Here is a 21,930-nt window from a genome sequence, read left to right on the forward strand (position 1 = left end):
AAGTGACAAAGGATTAATCTCGAAAACGTACAAGCTGCTCTTGAAGCTCCATATGAAAAAAACAAACAACCCAATCCAAAAATGGGCAGAAGACCTAAATAGACATTTCTCCAAAGAAGATATACAGATGGCCAGCAAACACGTGAAAGAATGCTCAACATCATTAATCATTAGAGAAATGCAAATCAAAACTACCATGAGATATCATCTCACACCTGTCAGAATGGCCATCATAAAAAAATCTAGAAACAATAAATGCTGGAGAGGGTGTGGAGAAAAGGGAACCCTCTTGCACTGTTGGTGGGAATGTAAATTGATACAGCCACTATGAAGAACAGTATGGAGGTTCCTTAAAATGTAAAAAATAGAATTACCATACGACCCAGCAATCCCACTACTGGGCATATACCCTGAGAAAACCATAATTCAAAAAGAGTCATGTACCAAAATCTTCATTGCAGCTCTATTTACAATATCCAGTACCTGGAAGCAACCTATGTGTCCATCAACAGAGGACTGCATATAGAAGATGTGGCACATATATACAATGGAATATTACTCAGCCATAAAAAGGAACGAAAGTGAGTTATTTGTAGTGAGGTGGATGGACCTAGAGACTGTCATACAGAGTGAAGTAAGTTAGAAAGAGAAAAACAAATCCCGTATGCTAAGACATATATATGGAATCTAAAAAAACAAAAAAGAAAATGGTCAGAAAGACCTAGGGGCAAAACGGGAATAAAGATGCAGGCCTACTAGAGAATGGACTTGAGGATACAGGCAGGGGGAAGGGTAAGCTGCGGACAAAATGAGAAAGTGGCATGGACATATATACACTAGCAAACATAAAATAGATAGCTAGTGGGAAGCCACCCCATAGCACAGGGAGATCAGCTCGCTGCTTTGTGACCACCTAGAGGGGTGGGAGATGCAAGTGGGAAGAGATATGGGGACATATGTATATGTATAACTGATTCACTTTGTTATAAATCAGAAAGTGACACACCATTGTAAAGCAATTATATTCTAATAAAGATGTTAAAAAAAAAAGACCTGGCGCAACCAAAAAAAAAAAAAAGATTATAAAGAAAGCATTCACATTTTGGGATGATGAAAAATTCTGGAGATGGATAGTGGTGATCTTTGCACAATAATGTGAGTGTACCTAATGTCACTGAATTGTTAAATTAATATGCTTAAAATGATAAATTTTGTTATGTATATTTTTCCACAATAAAAAAAGAGTTTCAGGTGAAGGTGACATAGCACAGAGTTTGTTCTAAATAAGTCGCTGTAAACGAATCTAAATGAAATGTAAGTGTTGAAATAAGAAATAGTGATACCCTGTTTTGTCTGATTTCAAAGCCCATAGGTAAGACCACTTAGCTGTACAGCATGTATATCATGTTATGGATGCCTTTACAACATTGCCCGTACTGACAAAAGATAGGGCTCTGAATAGTTGCTGATTCTATTGTCCTTAGAATGGTTGTCACCGATGAAAAGCATGCTCTGAAAGATCTTGGGCTTCTTTTTATTGTGCAAATTGCACAGTCTTTTGTAATAGCAAAGTGACCCCTTATAGAAACTGCATAAACTTGTCTCAGCCCATCCATCCATCCACCCATCTGCACATCCATGCATGGGAAATCATGACTTCATCCAAGTATCCATCCAAGAAATATGTTTCTAGAGCTTCAATAGGCCATGCACTAGTCCACACCGCATTGAAAAGCTTCATTATCATCTTGTGAGGCACGGCAAGGGACTCTCTTAAGGAACCTTCTCCCTGTTTCAGAACTCTGGTCCTCTGTGTTCTCCTTTGGGACTGATTGCCTCTTTCGGCATTCTGTGACATATTTATTGCCAGCTCATAAACAAATGCTTTCAGATGGAACTATACTTCTTATGTATCTTTCTAGCTGCTAGATCACTTGGTTTCTCCCCACTGACCAACATCAGAACACTAGAACATTCACAAATGATGTATTTCTACATGTCCATTTGAGTGGTGCTTCTCAACTCAATATAAATCACAGAGCAGGAAGGGTAACATCTGAAGCTTTGTGAAAAAGTACAATTTGTGGGTCAATTTTCACATATAGGATAAGCCTCCTCCTGTATTGTACCACTGTACCTCCATCTATTTCTCCACTTGGTTTATCACTAGGTAAATTTTCAGCCCTGGAGAGAGGATCTGTGCTTTTTTGTTCTTAAGTTGCTATAAATGAAAAGCAACTTATTCAACTGACCTCCCATGATGGGGTTCATCTGCTGAACTCCAGAGAGAATTCATAAGATAACATTATCACAGTGTCAGTGATGTACTATTATGGTTATTTTTTGAAAAAATAGGGTTGCACATTCTTTAAGGTGAATGTGACTTAGCATAGTTTGTTCTAAATAAGTAGATGTACAAATGGATCTAAATGAAATGCAAATGTCAAAATAAGCCTTGAAAGAACAGGTAAGTAATAATTTAAAAATTAAAAGTCATCCTTCTAGTCTTTCATGGACTGGTTTCTGCCTCCCTTCCCACCTCATTGTCTGCCCCTCATGTACCTTATGCCACAGTCACTGTGGTGCTCTGGGCTGGAAGGGGTGCTAGTGAGTACACATGTTTGCATGCATCTGTGCATGCACAGGACACTTAGGACAAGCGTATCTATTGAGAGCCGCAATTCCATGTCTGTGCGTGGCCTCCCACAATACATCCTGTGTCTTAGTTTCCACTCCTTTGTTGGTTTCTTTTTCTCTTGAGTCAGATGGATTAAGCTTCAGTTTCCCTGGTAACCATCGCCGGTGTTTTATCTCAGCCTCTGGTCACAGAAAGAGAGCAAGATGGAGAGAAGAATTTCCCATCAGTCCTGGCCCTTCCAGCTGGGCTGCCCCCTGAGATGAGTGATGCAGTGAGGATGAGCAGAAGAATGTTGCCAAGACAACAGAATCCCCCACTCCTGTCCAGCACTGAGTCACTTCTCCCTCCCCCTCCCTGCACGCTTGGATCTCACCTGAGAATGGGAATGTGCTTTGTCTAAGAGTGAAGAGATAGATGCATGGTAGAGAATTTAGGGAGAGAGGTGAAATCTTGGGAGCCTTCAGAAGGGACTGGGGGAGGTGTGGGAGTCACAAAGAAAGCTTTCTGTACAGCAGTGCGATCTCCGATCTCGGGAGACAATGAAGTCTATGAAAGCACAGTGGCTCTAACGTGTGGTTCCGTGATTTTTTCCAGCAGTACACAGTGCTACAACTATTTTCTGAAGCCAAGCTCCATGCCTCAGGCCTCGGAAAATGGGGCCTGTGTTGTTTGTTAAAGGAGAATGGAGTCTGGCATCGCTTATGGAGAGCAAGGATGGCCTTGAGGAGGCCCTGCTCACATCAGTGACAACTCTCATCTGTTATTGCACTCTGTGTGTCTGTCTGGACCTTTCTTCCTTCTGTGCTCCCCTTATTTTTTGGGGGGGGCTCTCTTTATGGGATGTGAAACGTTGTCCTCAGTTAAAGGGGAGGATAAGGCGAGGATGCCCCAATCTCCTCAAACATGGGCCGATGAGATGATGGGCAGAGGAGGAGCTGGTGGGGATGGTGTGCTGAAGTCACAGACTCACTGGCACTCCTCAGACGGCATGCGGACTTTGGTTAACTTATTCTCTCTGGCCGATATGATCTTATCTTTATCATGAGTGCCCACTCTCTGGAGTGGATAGTAAGTGGCAAACAAACAAACCCCACTGAATTTATATCTAATCTGGTAAGTGCAATCTGATGTTATCATGTTAATGGTTCATTTAAAATAATGCTGTCTGTTTTGGCGAAATGCTCAGTCTCTCAGATTTCCACCCCCCTTCCCTGCTCCTTTCCAAGGTGGGGAAGGTGTATGTATGGTTTACAAATCTCCTGGGTGATGTGAGAAGGGGTGGGGTGGGGGTCTATGAAATTCTTACGCTGCTCACAGTATCCTTGGTGGTTTCTGAGAGAAGGAGGACTCACCTCTCCCAGGTCCAGCTGGTGATGCTGACCTGCACCGCCCATGGGTGGGGCTGATGAAACTTGCATTTTTGTCTCTCTCCTCTTGGTGGGGGAGCCGGTGCTCCCTGGCTGACTCAGCCTCAGCTCACTCTGCTGGCATCTGCAGACCCCTCTGAATCTGGGTCTCATCTTCCATCGCACCCCGGGGTAGGGTGTCCAATCCACAGCCTCAGCTGAAGGGTCCTCTAAGCCCTTAGACAGGTTAGGTTTCCTTCATGGTAGAACCCCTGGCTCTGGACTCAGCCAATTTCCACATTCCCACTACAGGGAATGAAGGCCCTAGGGAAACAGCAGGAAACAGGATTAGCTCCAGAAGGCTAAATTCCTAAACTTCAGCCAACTTTCTTCCCACTTTGTAGATGATGGAATGATCCAGAAGAAATGGGGAACGAGACAATTCAGGAAAAAGGGATGATCATTGCAAAGGCCCACTCCTGGAGAAGGAGGAAGGATATGGGATCCAGGTGAAGGGCTTGGCCTCAGATGGGATCTGGTCACTTCCTCCAGAGGCGCAGCAGAGAATACAAGTGCAGATCCAGTGTTGGCAAGTGATGAGAGCTCCTGTCTGATCGCTTTTCTATTCTCAGTTATCATCGAATATCACAAGAGTGGATGCTTGTGCTTGTGGAAGTCTATTGTAGGTAGAGGAGAAAGAAGATACAGGTGTGGAGGGTGCAAAGAGTTTGTCCTTTTGGTGGAACTGCCAGGAGAGTAGGCAGGAGGGAGAAAGAAGCATATGAGGTATGTTACAGGGGGAGAATTTATAGCCCTGGGTAAGCTGGGTATGGAGGGGCTTGGTGGACCGTGAGAAAGTCGGGGTGGGGGTCGCTGGACTGGAGGCCAGTCTTGGAGACTCCCCAAAAGGTTGAAGGCTGTCGATGAAGAGGCACTAGAGCGAGGGAGCTGGAGGACAGGACGTCGTGTTGGGGGTAATGAGAAGGAGGAATGCTATACACCATGAGGGCCGCGGTCTTTCCTGATGCCCAGGGCGTGACCGTGGGCAGGGGGATGCTTGGGTGGGGAGGAGAAGAACATCACTGAGGTCGGAGAGGCTCCGGGGCGACCGGCTGAGCCTCGCGGGCACTGAGGTCGCCAGGACGGATCAGAAGAGTGAGGGCTGACAGGAGCACGGTGAATGTGCCACGGGACGAGGGCGTTTACATGCCGGGGGTGGGAGGGAGGAGAATGACCAGGGGATTAGTACCGGTCCCGCACATGGGGGGCTGGGGCAGTGGGCGACGGGACACGGACATCACCGGTCAGGTCCCTTAGCCGAGATTTCGAAACAGGGCCCGGGAGGAAACTTCTAGCGGACCCAGGCGGGGAGACTGGCACTGACGTTACTGGGCACAGGCGCGCAGGCCCAGAACCCGCCCACCGATGCGCAGCCCCGCCCCCCGGACTTACGACTTTCCGGGGCACCAGGAATTCCTGCCCCTGTTGCCATGGTTCCGGGAGCGGGACTAAGGAAGGCTGCAGTGCCGGAAAGGTTTGTCTGGGAAACTGTGGCCTGTACCAGTCCATCTCTGGTCCTCACCATCATCCCACTTTGCTCCTTCAGCCAATATCGCCAGGGCCACTTCGGCTGGTACTAGTGTGTTCTCTGGTCCTAAATATGAATGTAGGGGCCCAATTACGGACATGCTTTTGGAATTAGGAACACAGTCACTGGACAATAAGCAGTATGTACGAATGAAATCTGAACTGATTGCAATGGTCTTTCTCTTACCAAGTCCAGCTAACATTTCTGAAGGTTCCTTGGCATGCTCATACATCTGAAAAACTAGCACATATTTTCTACCAAAAAAGTTTTCGTAACAGCACTGCACACATATTATCTGAACTAATTTATCCTGACACTTTCTTTATCATAAAGACATCGTTTGATTGGACGTGCAGTTCTTTACTAAAGTTTTCCTCCTGTAGGGCTTTGTGGAGGGCCCTGGGCCAGGGCTCAAGAGAACTTCCCTTGCAGTTCCAGCTCTACCAGCCTTTTATTTTGCTCTGAGTCACTTTGCTTCTTTGGGCCTGATGTTTCCTCAGTTTATTTTTTTAACATCTTTATTTGAGTATAACTGTTTTACAATAGTGTGTTAGTTTCTCCTTTACAACAAAGTGAATCAGTTATACATATACATATGTTCCCATATCTCTTCCCTCTTGTGGCACCCTCCCTCCCACCCTCCCTATCCCACCCCTCTAGGTGGTCACACAGCACAGAGGTGAACTCCCTGTGCTATGCAGCAGCTTCCCACTAGCTATCTAATTTACATTTGGTAGTGTGTATATGTCCCTGCCACTCTCTCACTTCGTCACAGACCACCCTTCCCCCTCCCCATATCCTCAAGTCCATGCTCTAGTAGGTCTGTGTTTTATTCCCATCCTACCACTAATCTCTTCATGGCTTTTTTTTTTAGATTCCATATATATGTGTTAGCATACGGTATTTGTTTTTCTCCTTCTGACTTACTTCACTCTGTATGACAGACTCCAGGTCTATCCACCTCATTACAAATAACTCAGTTTCATTTCTTTTTATGGCTGAGTAATATTCCATTGTATATATGTGCCACATCTTCTTTATCCATTCATCTGTTGATGGACATGTAGGTTGCTTCCATGCCCTGGCTATCGTAAATAGAGCTGCAACAAACATTTTGGTATATGACTCTTTTTGAATTATGGTTTTCTCAGGGTATATGCCCAGTAGTGGGATTGCTGGGTCATATGGTAGTTCTATTTGTAAGTTCTATTTGTAAGGAACCTCCATACTGTTCTCCATAGTGGCTGTATCAATTTACATTCCCACCAACAGTGCAAGAGTGTTCCCTTTTCTCCACACCCTCTCCAGTATTTATTGTTTCTAGAGTTTTTGATGATGGCCAATCTGACCGGTGTGAGATGATATCTCATTGTAGTTTTGATTTGCATTTCTCTAATGATTAATGATGTTGAGCATGCTTTCATGTGTTTGTTGGCAATCTGTATATCTTCTTTGGAGAAATGTCTATTTAGTTCTTCTGCCCATTTTTGGATTGGGTTGTTTGGTTTTTTGTTATTGAGCTGCATGAGTTGCTTATAAATTTTGGATATTAATCCTTTGTCAGTTGCTTCATTTGCAAATATTTTCTCCCATTCTGAAGGTTGTCTTTTGGTCTTGTTTATGGTATCCTTTGCTGTGCAAAAGCTTTTAAGTTTCATTAGATCCCATTTGTTTATTTTTGTTTTTATTTCCATTTCTCTAGGAGATGGGTCAAAACGGATCTTGCTGTGATTTATGTCATAGAGTGTTCTGCCTATGTTTTCCTCTAAGAGTTTGATAGTGTCTGGCCTTACATTTAGGTCTTTAACCCATTTTGAGTTTATTTTTGTGTGTGGTGTTAGGGAGTTACTTAATTTCATACTTTTACAGGTAGCTGTCCAGTTTTCCCAGCACCAATTATTGAAGAGGCTATCTTTTCTCCACTGTATATCCTTCCCTCCTTTATCAAAGATAAGGTGATCATATGTGTGTGGGTTTATCTCTGGGCTTTCTATCCTGTTCCATTGATCTATATTTCTGTTTTTGTACCAGTAGCATACTGTCTTGATTACTGTGGCCTTGTAGTAGAGTCTGAAGTCAGGGAGCTGATTCCTCCAGCTCCATTTTTCGTTCTCAAGATTGCTTTGGCTATTCGGGGTCTTTTGTGTCTCCATACAAATTGTGAAATTCTTTGTTCTAGTTATGTAAAAAATGCCAGTGGTAATTTGATAGGGATTGCATTGAATCTGTAGATTGCTTTGGGTAATAGAGTCATTTTCACAATGTTGATTCTTCCAATCCAAGAACATGGTATATTTCTCCACCTATTTGTATCATCTTTAATTTCTTTCATCAGTGTCTTATAGTTTTCTGCACACAAGTCTTTTGTCTCCTTAGGTAGGTTTATTCCTAGATATTTTATTCTTATTGTTGCAATGGTAAATGGGAGTGTTTTCTTAATTTCCCTCTCGGATTTTTCATCATTAGTGTATAAGAATGCCAGAGATTTCTGTGCATTAATTTTGTATCCTGCTACTTTACCAAATTCATTGATTAGTTCTAGTAGTTTTCTGGTAGCATCCTTAGTATTCTCTATGTATAGTATCATGTCATTTGCAAACAGTGACAGCTTTACTTCTTCTTTTCCTATTTGGATTCCTTTTATTTCTTTTTTTTCTCTGATTGCTGTGGCTAGAACTTCCAAAACTAGGTTGAATAAGAGTGGTGAGAATGGGCAACCTTGTCTTGTTCCTGATCTTAGTGGAAATGTTTTCATTTTTTCACCATTGAGAACAATGCTGGCTGTGGGTTTGTCATATATGGCCTTTATTATATTGAGGAAAGTTCCCTCTATGCCTACTTTCTGCAGGGTTTTTATCATAAATGGGTGTTGAATTTTGTCAAAAGCTTTCTCTGCATCTATTGAGATGATCATATGGTTTTTCTCCTTCAGTTTGTTGATATGGTGTATCACGTTGATTGATTTGCGTATATTGAAGAATCCTTGCATTCCTGGAATAAACCCCACTTGATCATGGTGTATGATCCTTTTAATGTGCTGTTGGATTCTGTTCGCTAGTATTTTCTTGAGGATTTTTGCATCTATGTTCATTAGTGATATTGGCCTGTAGTTTTCTTGCTTTGTGACGTCTTTGTCTGGTTTTGGTATCAGGGTGATGATGGCCTCATAGAATGAGTTTGGGAGTGTTCCTCCCTCTGCTAACTTTTGGAAGAGTTTGAGAAGGATAGGTGTTAGCTCTTCTCTAAATGTTTGATAGAATTCGCCTGTGAAGCCATCTGCTCCTGGGCTTTTGTTTGTTGGAAGATTTTTAATCACAGTTTCAATTTCAGTGCTTGTGATTGGTCTGTTCATATTTTCTCTTTCTTCCTGCTTCAGTCTTGGCAGGTTGTGCATTTCTAAGAATTTGTCCATTTCTTGCAGGTTTTCCATTTTATTGGCATAGAGTTGCTTGTAGTAATCTCTAATAATCTTTTGTATTTCTGCAGAGACAGTTGTTCCATCTCCTTTTTCATTTCTAATTCTATTGATTTGAGTCTTCTCCCTTTTTTTCTTGATGAGTCTGGCTAATGGTTTATCAATTTTATTTATCTTCTCAAAGAACCAGCTTTTACTTTTATTGATCTTTGCTATTGTTTCCTTCATTTCTTTTTCATTTATTTCTGATCTGATCTTTATGATTTCTGTCCTTCTGCTAAATTTGGGGTTTTTTTATTCTTCCTTCTCTAATTGCTTTAGGTGCAAAGTTAAGTTGTTTATTCGAGATGCTTCCTGTTTCTTAAGGTATGATTGTATTGCTATAAACTTCCCTGTTAGAACTGCTTTTGCTGTATCCCATAGGTTTTGGGTCGTCGTGTCTCCATTGTCATTTGTTTCTAAGTACTTTTTGATTTCCTCTTTGATTTCTTCAGTGATCACCTCGTTATTAAGTAGTGTATTGTTTAGCCTCCATGTGTTTGTATTTTTTACAGATCTTTTCCTGTAATTGATATCTAGTCTCATAGCGTTGTGGTCAGAAAAGATACTTGATACGATTTCAATTTTCTTAAATTTGCCAAGGCTAGATTTGTGACCCAAGATATGATCTATCCTGGAGAATGTTCCATGAGCACTTGAGAAAAATGTGTATTCTGTTGTTTTGGGGTGGAATGTCCTATAAATATCAAGTAAATCCATCTTGTATAATGTATCATTTAAAGCTTGTGTTTCCTTATTTATTTTCATTTTGGATGATCTGTCCATTGGTGACAGTGGGGTGTTAAAGTCCCCTCCTATGATTGTGTGACTGTCGATTTCCCCTTTTATGGCTGTTAGTATTTGCCTTATGTATTGAGGTGCTCCTATGCTGGGTGCATAAATATTTACAATTGTTATATCTTCTTCATGGATCGATCCCTTGATCATTATGTAGTGTCCTTCTTTGTCTCTTGTAATAGTTTTTATTTTAAAGTCTATTTTGTCTGATATGAGAGTTGCTACTCCAGCTTTCTTCTGATTTCCATTTGCATGGAATATCTTTTTCCATCCCCTTACTTTCAGCCTGTAAGTGTCCCTAGGTCTGAAGTGGGTCTCTTGTAGACAGCATATATATGGGTCCTATTTTTGTATCCATTCAGCCAGTCTGTGTCTTTTGGTGGGAGCATTTAATCCATTTACATTTAAGGTAATTATTGATATGTGTGTTCCTATTACCATTTACTTAAGTGTTTCGGGTTGTTCTTGTAGGTCTTTTCCTTCTCTTATGTTTCTTGCTTAGAGAAGTTCCTTTAGCATTTGCTGTAAAGCTGGTTTGTTGGTGCTGAACTCTCTCAGCTTTTGCTTCTCTGTAAAGGTTTTAATTTCTGCATCAAATCTGAATGAGATCCTTGCTGGGTAGAGTAATCTTGGTTGTAGGTTTTTTTCCTTCATCACTTTAAATATGTCCTGCCACTCCCTTCTGGCTTGTAGAGTTTCTGCTGAAAGATCAGATGTTAACCTTATGGGGATTCCCTTGTGTGTTATTTGTTGTTTTTCCCTTGCTGCTTTTAATATGTTTTCTTTGTATTTAATTGTTGACAGTTTGATTATTATGTGTCTTGGTGTGTTTATCCTTGGGCTTATCCTGTATGGGACTCTCTGTGCTTCCTGGACTTGATTGACTATTTCCTTTCCTGTATTAGGGAAGTTTTCAACTATAATCTCTTCAAATATTTTCTCAGTCCCTTTCTTTTTCTCTTCTTTTTCTGCGACCCCTATAATTTGAATGTTGGTGCGTTTAATGTTGTCCCAGGGGTCTCTGAGACTGTTCTCAGTTCTTTTCATTCTTTTTTCTTTCTTCTGCTCTGCAGTAGTTATTTCCACTATTTTATCTTCCAGGTCACTTATCCGTCCTTATGCCTCAGTTATTCTGCTACTGATCCCATCTAGAGTATTTTTCATTTCATTTATTGTGTTGCTCATCGTTACTTGCTTCCTCTTTATTTCTTCTAGGTCCTTGTTAACTGTTTCTTGCAATTTGTCTATTCTATTTCCAAGATTTTGAATCATCTTAACTATCATTATTCTGAATTCTCTTTCAGGTAGACTGGCTATTACCTCTTCATTTGTTAGGTCTGGTGTGTTTTTATCTTGCTCCTTCATCTGCTGTGTGTTTTTCTGTCTTCTCATTTTGCTTATCTTACTGTGTTTGGGGTCTCCTTTTTGCAGGCTGCAGGTTCGTAGTTCTATCTGTTTTTGGTGGCTGTCCCCAGTGGCTGAGGATGGTTCAGTGGGTTGAGCAGGTTTCCTGGTTGGGGGGACTAGTGCCTCTGTTCTGGTGGATGAGGCTGGATCTTGTCTTTCTGCTGCGCAGGTCCATGTCTGGTGGTGAGTATGGGGATGTTGGTAGCCTTATCATGATTTTAGGCAGCCTCTCTGCTAATGGATGGGGCTGTAGACCTGTCTGGCTCTTTGTTGGGTATAGGGTGTCCAGCACTGTTTGTTGCTGGTCCTTGAGTGAAGCTGGGTCTTGGTGTTGAGATGGAGATCTCTGGGAGATTTTCGCCGTTTGATATTACGTGGAGCTGAGAGGTCTCTTGTCGACCAGTGTCCTGAGGTTGGTTATCCCACCTCAGAGACACAGCCTTGACACCTGGCTGGAGTGCCAAGAGCCTTTAATCCACACGGCTCAAAATAAAAGGGAGAAAATAGAAAGGCAAGAAAGGAAGGAAGGAAGGAGGAAGGGAGGGAAGGAAGGAAGAAAGAAAGGGAGGGAGGAAGAAAGGAAGGGAGGAACGAAGGAGGGAATAAAGGAAGGAAGGGAGGAAGGAAGGAAGGGGGGCAATAGGAAAGAAAGGAGGGAAGAAAGGAAGAAAGAAAGGGGAGAAGACAAAATAAAGTAGGGTAAAATACAGTTATTAAAATAAAAAAATAATTATTAAGAAGAAAAATTTCTATTAAAGAAAAAAAAAAAGGGTCGGTCTAACCCTAGGACAAATGGTGAAAATAAAGCTATACAGACAAAATCTCACACAGCAGCACTCACATACACACTCACAAAAAGAAAAAAGGGGAAAATAATAATATATCTTCCTCCCAGAGTCCACCTCCTCAACTTGGGATATTTCGCTGTCTATTCAGGTTTTCCACAGATGCAGGGCACTTCAAGTTGACTGTGGAGCTTTTTTTTTTTTTTTGCAGTATGCGGGCCTCTCACTGTGTGGCCTCTCCCATTGCGGAGCACAGGCTCCAGACGCGCAGGCCTAGCGGCCATGGCTCACGGGCTTAGTTGCTCCGCGGCACGTGGGATCTTCCCGGACCAGGTCACGAACCCGTGTCTCCTGCATCGGCAGGCGGATTCTCAACCACTGCGCCACCAGGGAAGCCCGAGTGTGGAGCTTTAACCTGCTGCTTCTGAGGCTGCTGGGAGAGACCTCCCCCTCTCTCTGTTCGCACAGCTCCTGGGGTTCAGCTTTGGACTTGGCCCCGCCTCTGCGTGTAGGTTGTCCGAGGGCGTCTGCCCTTCGCTCAGACAGGGCGGGGTTAACGGAGCAGCTGATTTGTGGTCTCTGTCTCACTCAGGCGTGGGGGGCGGGCACGGATGTGGGGCATGTCCGGGGCGGCAGAGGCCGGCGTGACGCTGCACCAGCCCGAGGCGCACTGTGCGTTTTCCTGGGGAAGCAGTCCCTGGATCCCGGGACCCTGGCGGTGGCGGGCGGCACAGGCTCCTGGGAGGTGCGCTGTGGAGAGTGACCTGTGCTCGCACACAGGCCTCTTGGTGGCGGCAGTAGCAACCTTAGCGTCCCACACCCGTCTCTACTGTCCGTGCCGACAGCCGCGGCTCGCGCCCGTTTCTGGAGCTTCTTTATGCGGTGCCCTTAATCCCCTTTCCTCGCGCCCCAGGAAGCGAAGAGGCAAGAAAAAGTCTCTTGTCTCTTCGGCAGCTCCGCGCCCGTCTCTGGAGCTCCTTTAAGCGGCGCGCTTAAACCCCTCTCCTCACGCAGCAGGAGGCAAAGAGGGAAGAAAAGGTCTCTTGCCTCTTCGGCAGCTCCAGACTTCTCCCGGACTCCCTCCCGGCCAGCCGTGGTGCACTAACCCCTTCAGGCTGTTTTCACTTTGCCAACTCCAGACCTTTCCCTGGGATCCGCCCGAGGCTCAGTTCCCAGCCCCGCCCTCCCCGGCGGGTGAGCAGACCAGCCTCTCGGGCTGGTGAGTGCTGATGGGTACTGATCCTCTGCGGAATCTCTCTGCTTTGCCCTCCGCACCCTGTGGCTGTGCTCTCCTCCGCGGCTCCGAAGCCTCCCCCTCCACCACCCGCAGTCTCCGCCCGCGAAGGGGCTTCTAGTGTGTGGGAACCTTTCCTCTTTCACGGCCCCCTCCCACTGGTGCACGTCCCGTCCCTATTCTTTGTCTCTGTTTATTCTTTTTTCTTTTGCCCTACCCAGGTACGTGGGGAGTTTTTTGCCTTTTAGAAGGTCTGAGGTCTTCTGCCAGCGTTCGGTGGGTGTTCTATAGGAGAAGTTCCACGTGTAGATGTATTTCTGATATATCTGTGAGGAGGAAGGTGCTCTCTGCGTCTTACTCTTCCGCCATCTTCTCGCTCCCCCTCTTTCCTCAGTTTTAAGAAGAGTCAGGCTAAACTAATGGGTAGCACAGGGAGGGGGATCCAGGGGAGGGTGTGGGTAAAGAGCCTGTGTTTTCAGTGCAGTGACTCCTCTTTTTTCTCTTATTTATTGCTGCTTTTTGTTTGTATGTTTGTTTTGTTAAGAAAGGAGTTTCTTTTACTTTAACAAAGAGTTTGAAATCACTGGTTTATGGGATCAGTACTCAGTCTCCCAGAGATGGGAGAAAGATTGAAGAGAAATGAAATTATAAAAACGGGTAGACTCAGCTATCCTTAGGGGTACCATAAACTTAAAAGTACTCTCTAAGTAGACGGCTTGGAAGAATGTCTGTTCAATTATAGGGTGTCTGCAAGAACTGCATTGTCAAATGCTTCAATCTGATTACTTACTGAGAGGGGAAATGGGGCTGAAGATGTACTCTTACCAACCGTTAGAAACATTTTTGAGAGGCTGTATTTCAAGTTAGTAATCAGTCACAATCTCATGATGACAATCTAGTGAAGTAAGCATTACGTCATAATAGTAGTTGGTATGGCAACAGAATTGGCCAGTAGCACACTTGGAGAGTCTCTCCGTTGGCTGTCCCTATACCACTTTCACAGGAGCATTAACAGTAAATAGACAGAGGCAGCCACATCTGTCTTAAGTGCTATGTAGAAGGGGTTAAAAATCATTTAACGAGGAATTGTAACTTCAGGAAACGAAGACAATGGACCTACTGAGGAAGATGCTGAAAATGTAGCTATTAAATTCTTCCTGTTTTCATTTTATTCCCAAGAGTCATTTAAAATTATGAAGCTAATGTTTAGAAATGAAATTTACAGCTTGACATTTCAACTTAGAGTTCCGGTTTCATATTTCCCTTCTTCGTGCCGGGTGATGTGTGCTTCCGACTTTAAATTATTGGAGTAACAGATGATGACTTGTATTTTCTCTGACAAGATTTCACATATATGTATGCCACTGGCTCACAAATTAAGTGTCCAAAAGATCAATTGTTGGGTGATATTTTCTCCTCTCTCTTGTGGTTTAGTTTCAGGAAAAGAAGAAGGAATCATGATAAAGAGGACAATCACGATTCTCCGCAGTCCAAAAGGAGAAAGACAAACCCTGTCTTTCAGGAGTCTCAGGATGCAGAGGTAGGAATGTGGTCAGATAGCCTCTCTCTAGTTCGTCCACTGCCTAAGTTACATTATCCAATTGGTGCCCTGTAATTAAAAGAAATGTATCATTCCAAGAAACCTTCAAAAAAGTATTCTTACTTGATTGCAATGGCTGTTGAGCTGGAGCCCTTAGCCATGGTATGCAGTATCTCACAGAAGGTGGTAAGGAAGCACAGAAAAAGACTTAGTGAAAATGTAATCAGGAAAAGCTAGGTCTTAAACTTTTCTCCAGTCATAGGAGCAGGGGATAATCATCTTATCCTCCTCCCTTATTTTTAGATGGAGAATACATTTTCAGGAGTATAATGATGTGCTGTTGGCTAGAAGGAGATTCTTGATTTCTGGCTAGGAAAAGTGAAAAGGAAATTGAGGATGGGGGAGTCTGGTGATTTTGCAAAGCTTTAATGGTGCTTGAATGGAAGAACTTGAATTTTAATGACTTGTGGCATTAGCATAGTATTGTTTTAATTGAGGTATAGTTTACTAGGAGAGGATTAAAGGAACCTTGTTAAGTCTTTATGTATGAATCCTATTAGTTAATGACTAAGTAGTGCTCACTTGTCCCTTTTGTGGGCAAAAAGTAAAATGATTATCCATCCCTGTCCTCCTCCTGGAACCTGTATGCAGGTGGTGATAGTCCTAGATCCTGGGCAGCTACTTGGATGGGTAAGTTGTAGCTAGGTATGACTCATGTAACTTGCTCTCTTAGATGCTGGCCTTTTTCGTTGAATATCTTTGCATGTTCAGGAGTACTGCTCTTTTTTGTTCAACCTTACATCTTTACAAATTACATCACCAGTTTTCCTGTAAATCTGTGCCCTCGTACATAAGTATAAGCCTTCTGGAAAGTGCAAGCACAAAGACACTAATGTTTTTTGTACTAGTCTCTCTTACTTGCCCAGACCATTCATTTTATATTTCAGATTGCCAAGTAGTAGCAAGAAATTGAGAGTGAAAAAATGTGTAGATATGAACAGATTGGCTTATCAGGAACATATCTCTGCCTTTTTCTCTTCTGTACCTGAATTGGAAAAGATTTGATATCCCAATGCTAGAATTCCAAGGGAGCATCAGAAGCGAGACGAATGAGAGAGAAAGAGAACCAGGGGCCCCACCTATGTTTAAAAATTAGAATTCTATAAAATCTACTCCACCCCCTTTTTTAAGCTGGTAGGAGCTGTCTCTTTGTCAAGTCATTGTTTGAAGTAGTGTCAATTCATAAGACAACTAGAACATTTGGCCTAATTTTTGAAAAAATGTTTTCTCTTAGGTTGACTGTAGATTTGGGTATTCACATCGCCTTTAATTATACACATTCTAAGACACAGAACTGCTTTGGGAGACCTTATTTCGGAAGAAACTGTCATTGAACAAAATAATCGTTGTTAGTCCTGTTTTTATAACCCATGGCAAAACGTGAACTTCTGAAATTATCCTCCATTTAAAAGATACATTCAAAAATGCAGGGGAAACCCTTTCCAAAAATGGCCTAATCTGTTGCATGCATTTTACGAAACTTTGCTCATGTTGTATACCAAGCAATCCCGAGCAGTTTTATATTCCAACTGGATGATAAAATCTAAGTTCTTTTAAAGAATTGAAGATACACACGCACTCATGTTTTTCTACAGATGATGGTTACCTATCAATCTTTTGTTTGTTCAACTGAGTTGAAACAAAGTGAAGTTGTTTAAATTGTTTTATACTTATATAGATTCTATTATTAATATAATTTTTGACCTGGAAAACAACTTAGAACTCAATGTCTAGTTCAACTTCATTTTATGAGGGAAACTGAGCTACAGAAAAGTGTAGATTATTTACCCATTGACACAGAAAAGTTAACACATAAGTACCTTTGCCTTGCTAATTTGGAAAGTAATTGTAATTCAGCAGCCAAATTGATTTGGTATCCTATGGCTCATAAGATTCTACAGTGTTTCATTAGTTTTAGCGAACATGAACGAGCCTTTCATTTAAAATGTGTTGAACTTGGGGAAAACATACTTTAAGTGCTTGGATGGACTTGCTTAATTTAGTTTCTGCAGCTGCCTTAGAGTAAACATCATATTACGATTCTAGGTATGGGATATGTACTAGGGGTGAAAAATTTTTTTGTTGTTGAGGTTCACATAAATGAAAAGCTCTAAGGCATGGAGGGAGGGAGTTGAGACGGAAGCTAGGGCTTAAGAGAAAATAAAATACCAGCTTAATCTGCTTTTACAATTAAGGAGAATTACATAATTCTCTGTTGTAAATATACACATGCATTCCCATTCTGTTTTGTTGAAGATGCTCTGTAATTAATATTCCTCCTCATCTCTTGAGATTCTATTTATTCACTGGTTCTTTCATTAGCCTGATAAGGTGCCCTTTCTCTCTCCTAACTAATTTTCTGTCTATCTTATTCTTCTCTCAAGTTAATGGATCATTTCTCCCCCTTTACCTCCCAGCTGTAATCTGCTTTCACTGCCTGTTATTTCTCATCCCCTTCATGCAACTATTCACTAAAGCTTGGCTCCTCAGACCCCACCTGCCCTGGGTGCTTGGGGTAAAAGTAAATGTCTCTGTCATTTCCTCCATGACCCCTGCTATCCTACTTCTGGTGTGTATCACATACATGCCTTCCTTTACATTTCCACCATCCTAATTCAGGCCTGCATTGCCTCTTGCTAAATGTATTGCAGAAATTTCCTCCGTGGTCTTTGTGCTCTCATTCTCCTCCTACTCTGTTCATCCATTAGAATCCTCTTCCTAAATGTAGATCCGCATGTCTCTTAGGCTCAAGTACCTATTCTCAGCATGACATTCAAGGCCCTTGATAACCTAGCTCTACCTTCTCATGCATATTTTGTCTCCCAAGACTCCTCTTCACCCTGCTTGTGCTCTTGTTGTTCTCCCTCTTTGTCACACCCATCCTATTAATATTCTCCACATCCTCCAAGGTCCAGTTCAGATGCCATTCATTTTAAGGAGCCTCTTCTATTTCCTTGGTCTGCATTCATTGCTACATTCCTGTCACTGCAATAGCTTAACGCTGTCATCCTCAAAGAGGATGGGTTCCTTATTGGGCTCAGGAATTACCTGTTGGTTGAGTCCCTAAGTATCCCTGGCAAAGTACCTGCTTGTACATAGTAGGCACACAAGTAATTGTTTGGATAGTGGTTGGGTATCAGGACAAGCTGTGCCTACCTGAGATAACCTCTCAGGATGGGGACCTGGCATGTGCATGTGAATCAAACTAACAAAAACCCCACAGGTGGTCCTGATGCCTATCTCCAAACAGAATGCGCTATGGAAAATCTCTGCTGGACTCAACTGAAACTTCTTTGGTTACAGTGTAAGCAGGCAGATTTCATTATGGCCCAAACTAATCTAAAATCCTGCCTTTTCACACAGACCTAGACCCTAGGACTTTTGTGTGGTGCTTTTGTAAATGTCATTTAGTGAGAGACCCTTGGTCAGAGTCTTTTATAAATGTAATTTTATTTTGCCGTGTACTTGAACTTACAAGGGTTTCAGTTTTGCAGAGCATGGGCCTGTTCTCATTTGTCTTCCACGGGTATCAGCACTAAGCTTATATCGAATGGTCAGAGGAAAAAGAATGAGCTTTGTAACTGGTAAATAGGATAAGCATTCTGATGAGAAGTTTCTTTGAGGTATCAGGAGGATAGAGAAAAGGATTTATATTTTATGGGTCTTTCTCAATCCTGAAGCGTTTAAAATCTCATTTCTCTTCTGATGAAATAATTTGCTCTCTTTCTAAAATCAAGTGCAGTAAGGAAAAAGCTTCTATAGTAAGATAGCAGTTTCAAGTGTCAAAACCACACACTATCAAGGAGAAACCTTTTCATCCCAAGCACTCTGACAATAATAGAGCTCATTAAGTGGGACATCTCGTATGAAGTACGTTCAAAAGGGTGAGATGAGACAAGGCCCAGGGTTGTATAACTAGGCTATGTTTATTAGCTAATCAGCACTATTGGTCTAGAAAATGCTAGTGGATACGACGTTTTAGATGTTCGTTAGTAGTTTAAAGGCAATCTCATTTACAGCATCACAGTCCATTTTAAGTCTTTGTTTTGAAGTCAGAAGTAACTGAATGCAAAAGCAGGAGATGTGCCTTGGTCTTGTAGTAGCGTTCTGTATGTTACTTACTTGCAAATAAAATAGTTGTTTTCCACAAAATAAATACATTTCTTGTGAATGCTTTAGAAAGTAAAAATATAAAAAATAAATAAAAATTAAAAAAATAAAAAAGGATCCAAAGTCTCAAATTTTAAATAAACAAACAAACATGATGTCAGGGACATCCTTCTATATCAGTATAAATACAACTATATCATCATTGTTAATGGCTGACAAAATTGCATTGTATGAATGTATGCACTATAACTTAACCACTTTCCTGCTTTTGGACATTTAATTGTTTCTGATTTTCAGCTATTAACAACGCTGATATTATAAGCAGTGTCACAATGAACATTTGTACTTACGTCTCTACACAACTGGGTTTGAAAACACTTTAAATGAACTAGAAATTGGAGGCAGATCTATTTTTTTCTTAACAATTATTCTACAGAAATCTCTTCTAGCTTGTTAATTTTAATGTACCATTTCATAGTCTAGCATCACCTAGTGTTACACTATAGTATAAAATGGATATGTTGTCATTTGAGATGAAATTTGATTCACCAGAAACTAATTATAGTTCTTACGTTGTTTTTCAGACAGTACCTGTAACACAAATCGATCAGGAAAGCCAACTAAGCGAAACCAAAGTGTGTGTGGTGGGTTTCTTATCCAATGTAATACCTACTTATTTTTAAATATTCATAACTTCACTATTTTATGCCACTGTAGGTTTCAGATTTCTACCCTTGAGCTAGGAAAATCATCTTTTTGGATATTTTTTAAATTGGCCTCGACATTAAGTCCTGAAGTCAGTTTGATTGCTGTTGGTGACAACCTTCATTTCCATTGAGTTATCCTAATTCTTTCCTGGACAGTTCTTTTAATGTATGTTTCTAGTTGCATAAAGATGGACATAAGCTGTCTATGAGGACCTGTGGGCAGTTTGGTGTGCAGTCTATGTCGAGAAGCTCCAAATGACCGATGAGCCATGACCATTCTTGGTTTAAGTCTTATTAATGTTACCTTTGGTAAAGATTGAATTATAAGAAATTCAATACCCACTGTTTGAGGAAAGCATCCTAGGAACTTGTTTAGAAAACTGGGAATTTATGAAGAAAGCAGTAACCATTCTGTCTCTAGACTTCTGTTCTAATCTACAGATCCTGGACTTGAGTTGCCACATTTCCTGCCTCCAGCCAGCCCTACTCGCTTCAGACTGGCCCCCACAATCTTAATTGACAAGAGCCAATTCCTTAGTACCTATCCTGTTGCTCCTGTTTGTCCTCAATTCAGTGGTTTTTGTGTACTGACAGACTCCTTGGTTTGTCTCGAGGCTGAAGTCAAGGGGAGATTCTCTCAGCAACCAAGGACCTCTCTGTTCAGTCCTAAATGGGTTTTTCCTCCAGTTGCAGGGCTTGTCCCTCTACTTGTACTACTAAATGTATAAAGGTATATAGTTATACCACCGCCTAGATTCTCTAATTGTTGAATATTTGTGCAGTGTTAAATACATTGAAACCCATAAAGCTGTCTGTCCATTTAAAAACTCTGAACAAAGGGCCAGCATATACTTGAGCTCAGTGTTTGGTGAAGTTTAAATGTAAATAAAATAAAAATAATAGCATATCCTCCCAAAATGCAATATCAAAATTGTTAAATATTGTAGTTCAGATATGGATCCTTGTCATACTTTCTCCCTTGAGAATCCTAACACTGTAAGGGAGGAAATTCTTGACAATGACTGTTTTCAGGAATCCTTAGTAGTTTCTCCATTATGACAATGACCCTGAGTCATGTTAGAGTTCAATTAAAAACAGAATATTAGGTGCAAACACCCACACATACACCCCATATCACATCCATATTTGTTGAACAGCAATAAATACTAGTCTTAAAAATGCCAAAAGTTAATATACAACTTTCATAAAAAGTATATCAAGTGCCTTTCAGGATCTGAGTGTAGCCTTGCAGTGATATAGGAGGACCACGTATGCCCACTATCGGGGGATAGGTACGAAATCATCACTGGTTTGTATATACGTGTGCATGTATGTATGTACACATAAATGTATGTATGTAACAATTTATTTGTTTTATTTTAGTGTGTTCCCAAAATCCTTCTTGTTCTTTATGGGTGTACTTTTACTACATTCTGTAGCATTGATTGCTGCTTCCTCTTGGAGGATGAGAACTTACTTTTCTGATGCACTTTATTAGGATAAGCTCCTGCTGCAAGCATGAGCAACGGATGTGTGATGGGATTTGAAATTAGAAGGCCTGTGTTTGAATCCTCATTCTGCCACTTCCCAGCTACGTGACATTGGGCAAGTCAATGGATCTCAGTTTCCTCATCCATAAAATTGTGGATGTTAATCCCAACTTAATTTATGGGTTGCTGTGGTGTGAGCATAGATTGAAATATTTTAAGTGACTCTAGTTTCTAAACCATTAAGGCTTAGTGTAGTGGTTGATGCTGCTGTTCTCCAAGATGAATACGAAAAACAGTGTAATAGCTTAATACTCATCCTGTTTCTGTTTTTTATCCTTCAGTCTTCAGGCAGTGATAAAGACAGGAGCAGCAGCAGCAGTGTTAATATCCCAGAGAGAGTAATCGGACCAGAAAGCAGCTTAAACCAGATCGTTGCTGAACCCAACATGAGTACACCTCAGTCCTCATCTGAGGAGTATGCACTATGCCAAGGTTCTTACTCCCACATCAACCAGATCTTAAGGGAGGCACACTTCAACAGCTTGCAGCATCAACGACAATCTCCATGATAAACTAGGAGCTCCTTATTCCAGCCTAAAATTTGTTTATAAAAGCAATTGCACACACACAAAAGGGTCTGTTGTCTTTCCAGTCTATATTTTAAAAAACAGGTTGATAGACAGTTGCTTGACTTGGGGTTTTGCTGCACATTTGCTATTTCAAAGGGGGCTTTGAAGCAATTTTTATAGAATATTTTTCAGGTTGGATGTCAA

At 41.7% G+C, this 21,930-nt stretch overlaps 1 protein-coding gene across 1 annotated transcript; it reads left to right on the forward strand.

Annotated features, from left to right (window-relative positions):
- The first annotated feature begins 4,725 nt into the window (after positions 1-4,725).
- On the forward strand, positions 4,726-21,726 carry LOC136793385 (protein VCF1-like). Its single transcript, XM_067023174.1, has 5 exons — positions 4,726-4,770; positions 14,685-14,790; positions 15,442-15,480; positions 19,545-19,595; positions 21,499-21,726. Exons 1-5 carry the CDS (start codon positions 4,766-4,768, stop codon positions 21,724-21,726), a joined length of 429 nt encoding a protein of 142 aa, XP_066879275.1. The 5' UTR covers positions 4,726-4,765.
- Positions 21,727-21,930: the final 204 nt, after the last annotated feature.

Source organism: Kogia breviceps, chromosome X (genome assembly GCF_026419965.1).
Source record: "Kogia breviceps isolate mKogBre1 chromosome X, mKogBre1 haplotype 1, whole genome shotgun sequence".
Taxonomy (NCBI): Eukaryota; Metazoa; Chordata; class Mammalia; order Artiodactyla; family Physeteridae; genus Kogia; species Kogia breviceps.

Coding starts and splice junctions, on each gene's coding strand:
- LOC136793385 (XM_067023174.1), top strand. Junction 14,791..15,441: donor AGGAGTCTCAGGATGCAGAG/GTAGGAATGTGG, acceptor ACCTGTATGCAG/GTGGTGATAGTCCTAGATCC. Junction 19,596..21,498: donor GCCAACTAAGCGAAACCAAA/GTGTGTGTGGTG, acceptor TTTATCCTTCAG/TCTTCAGGCAGTGATAAAGA.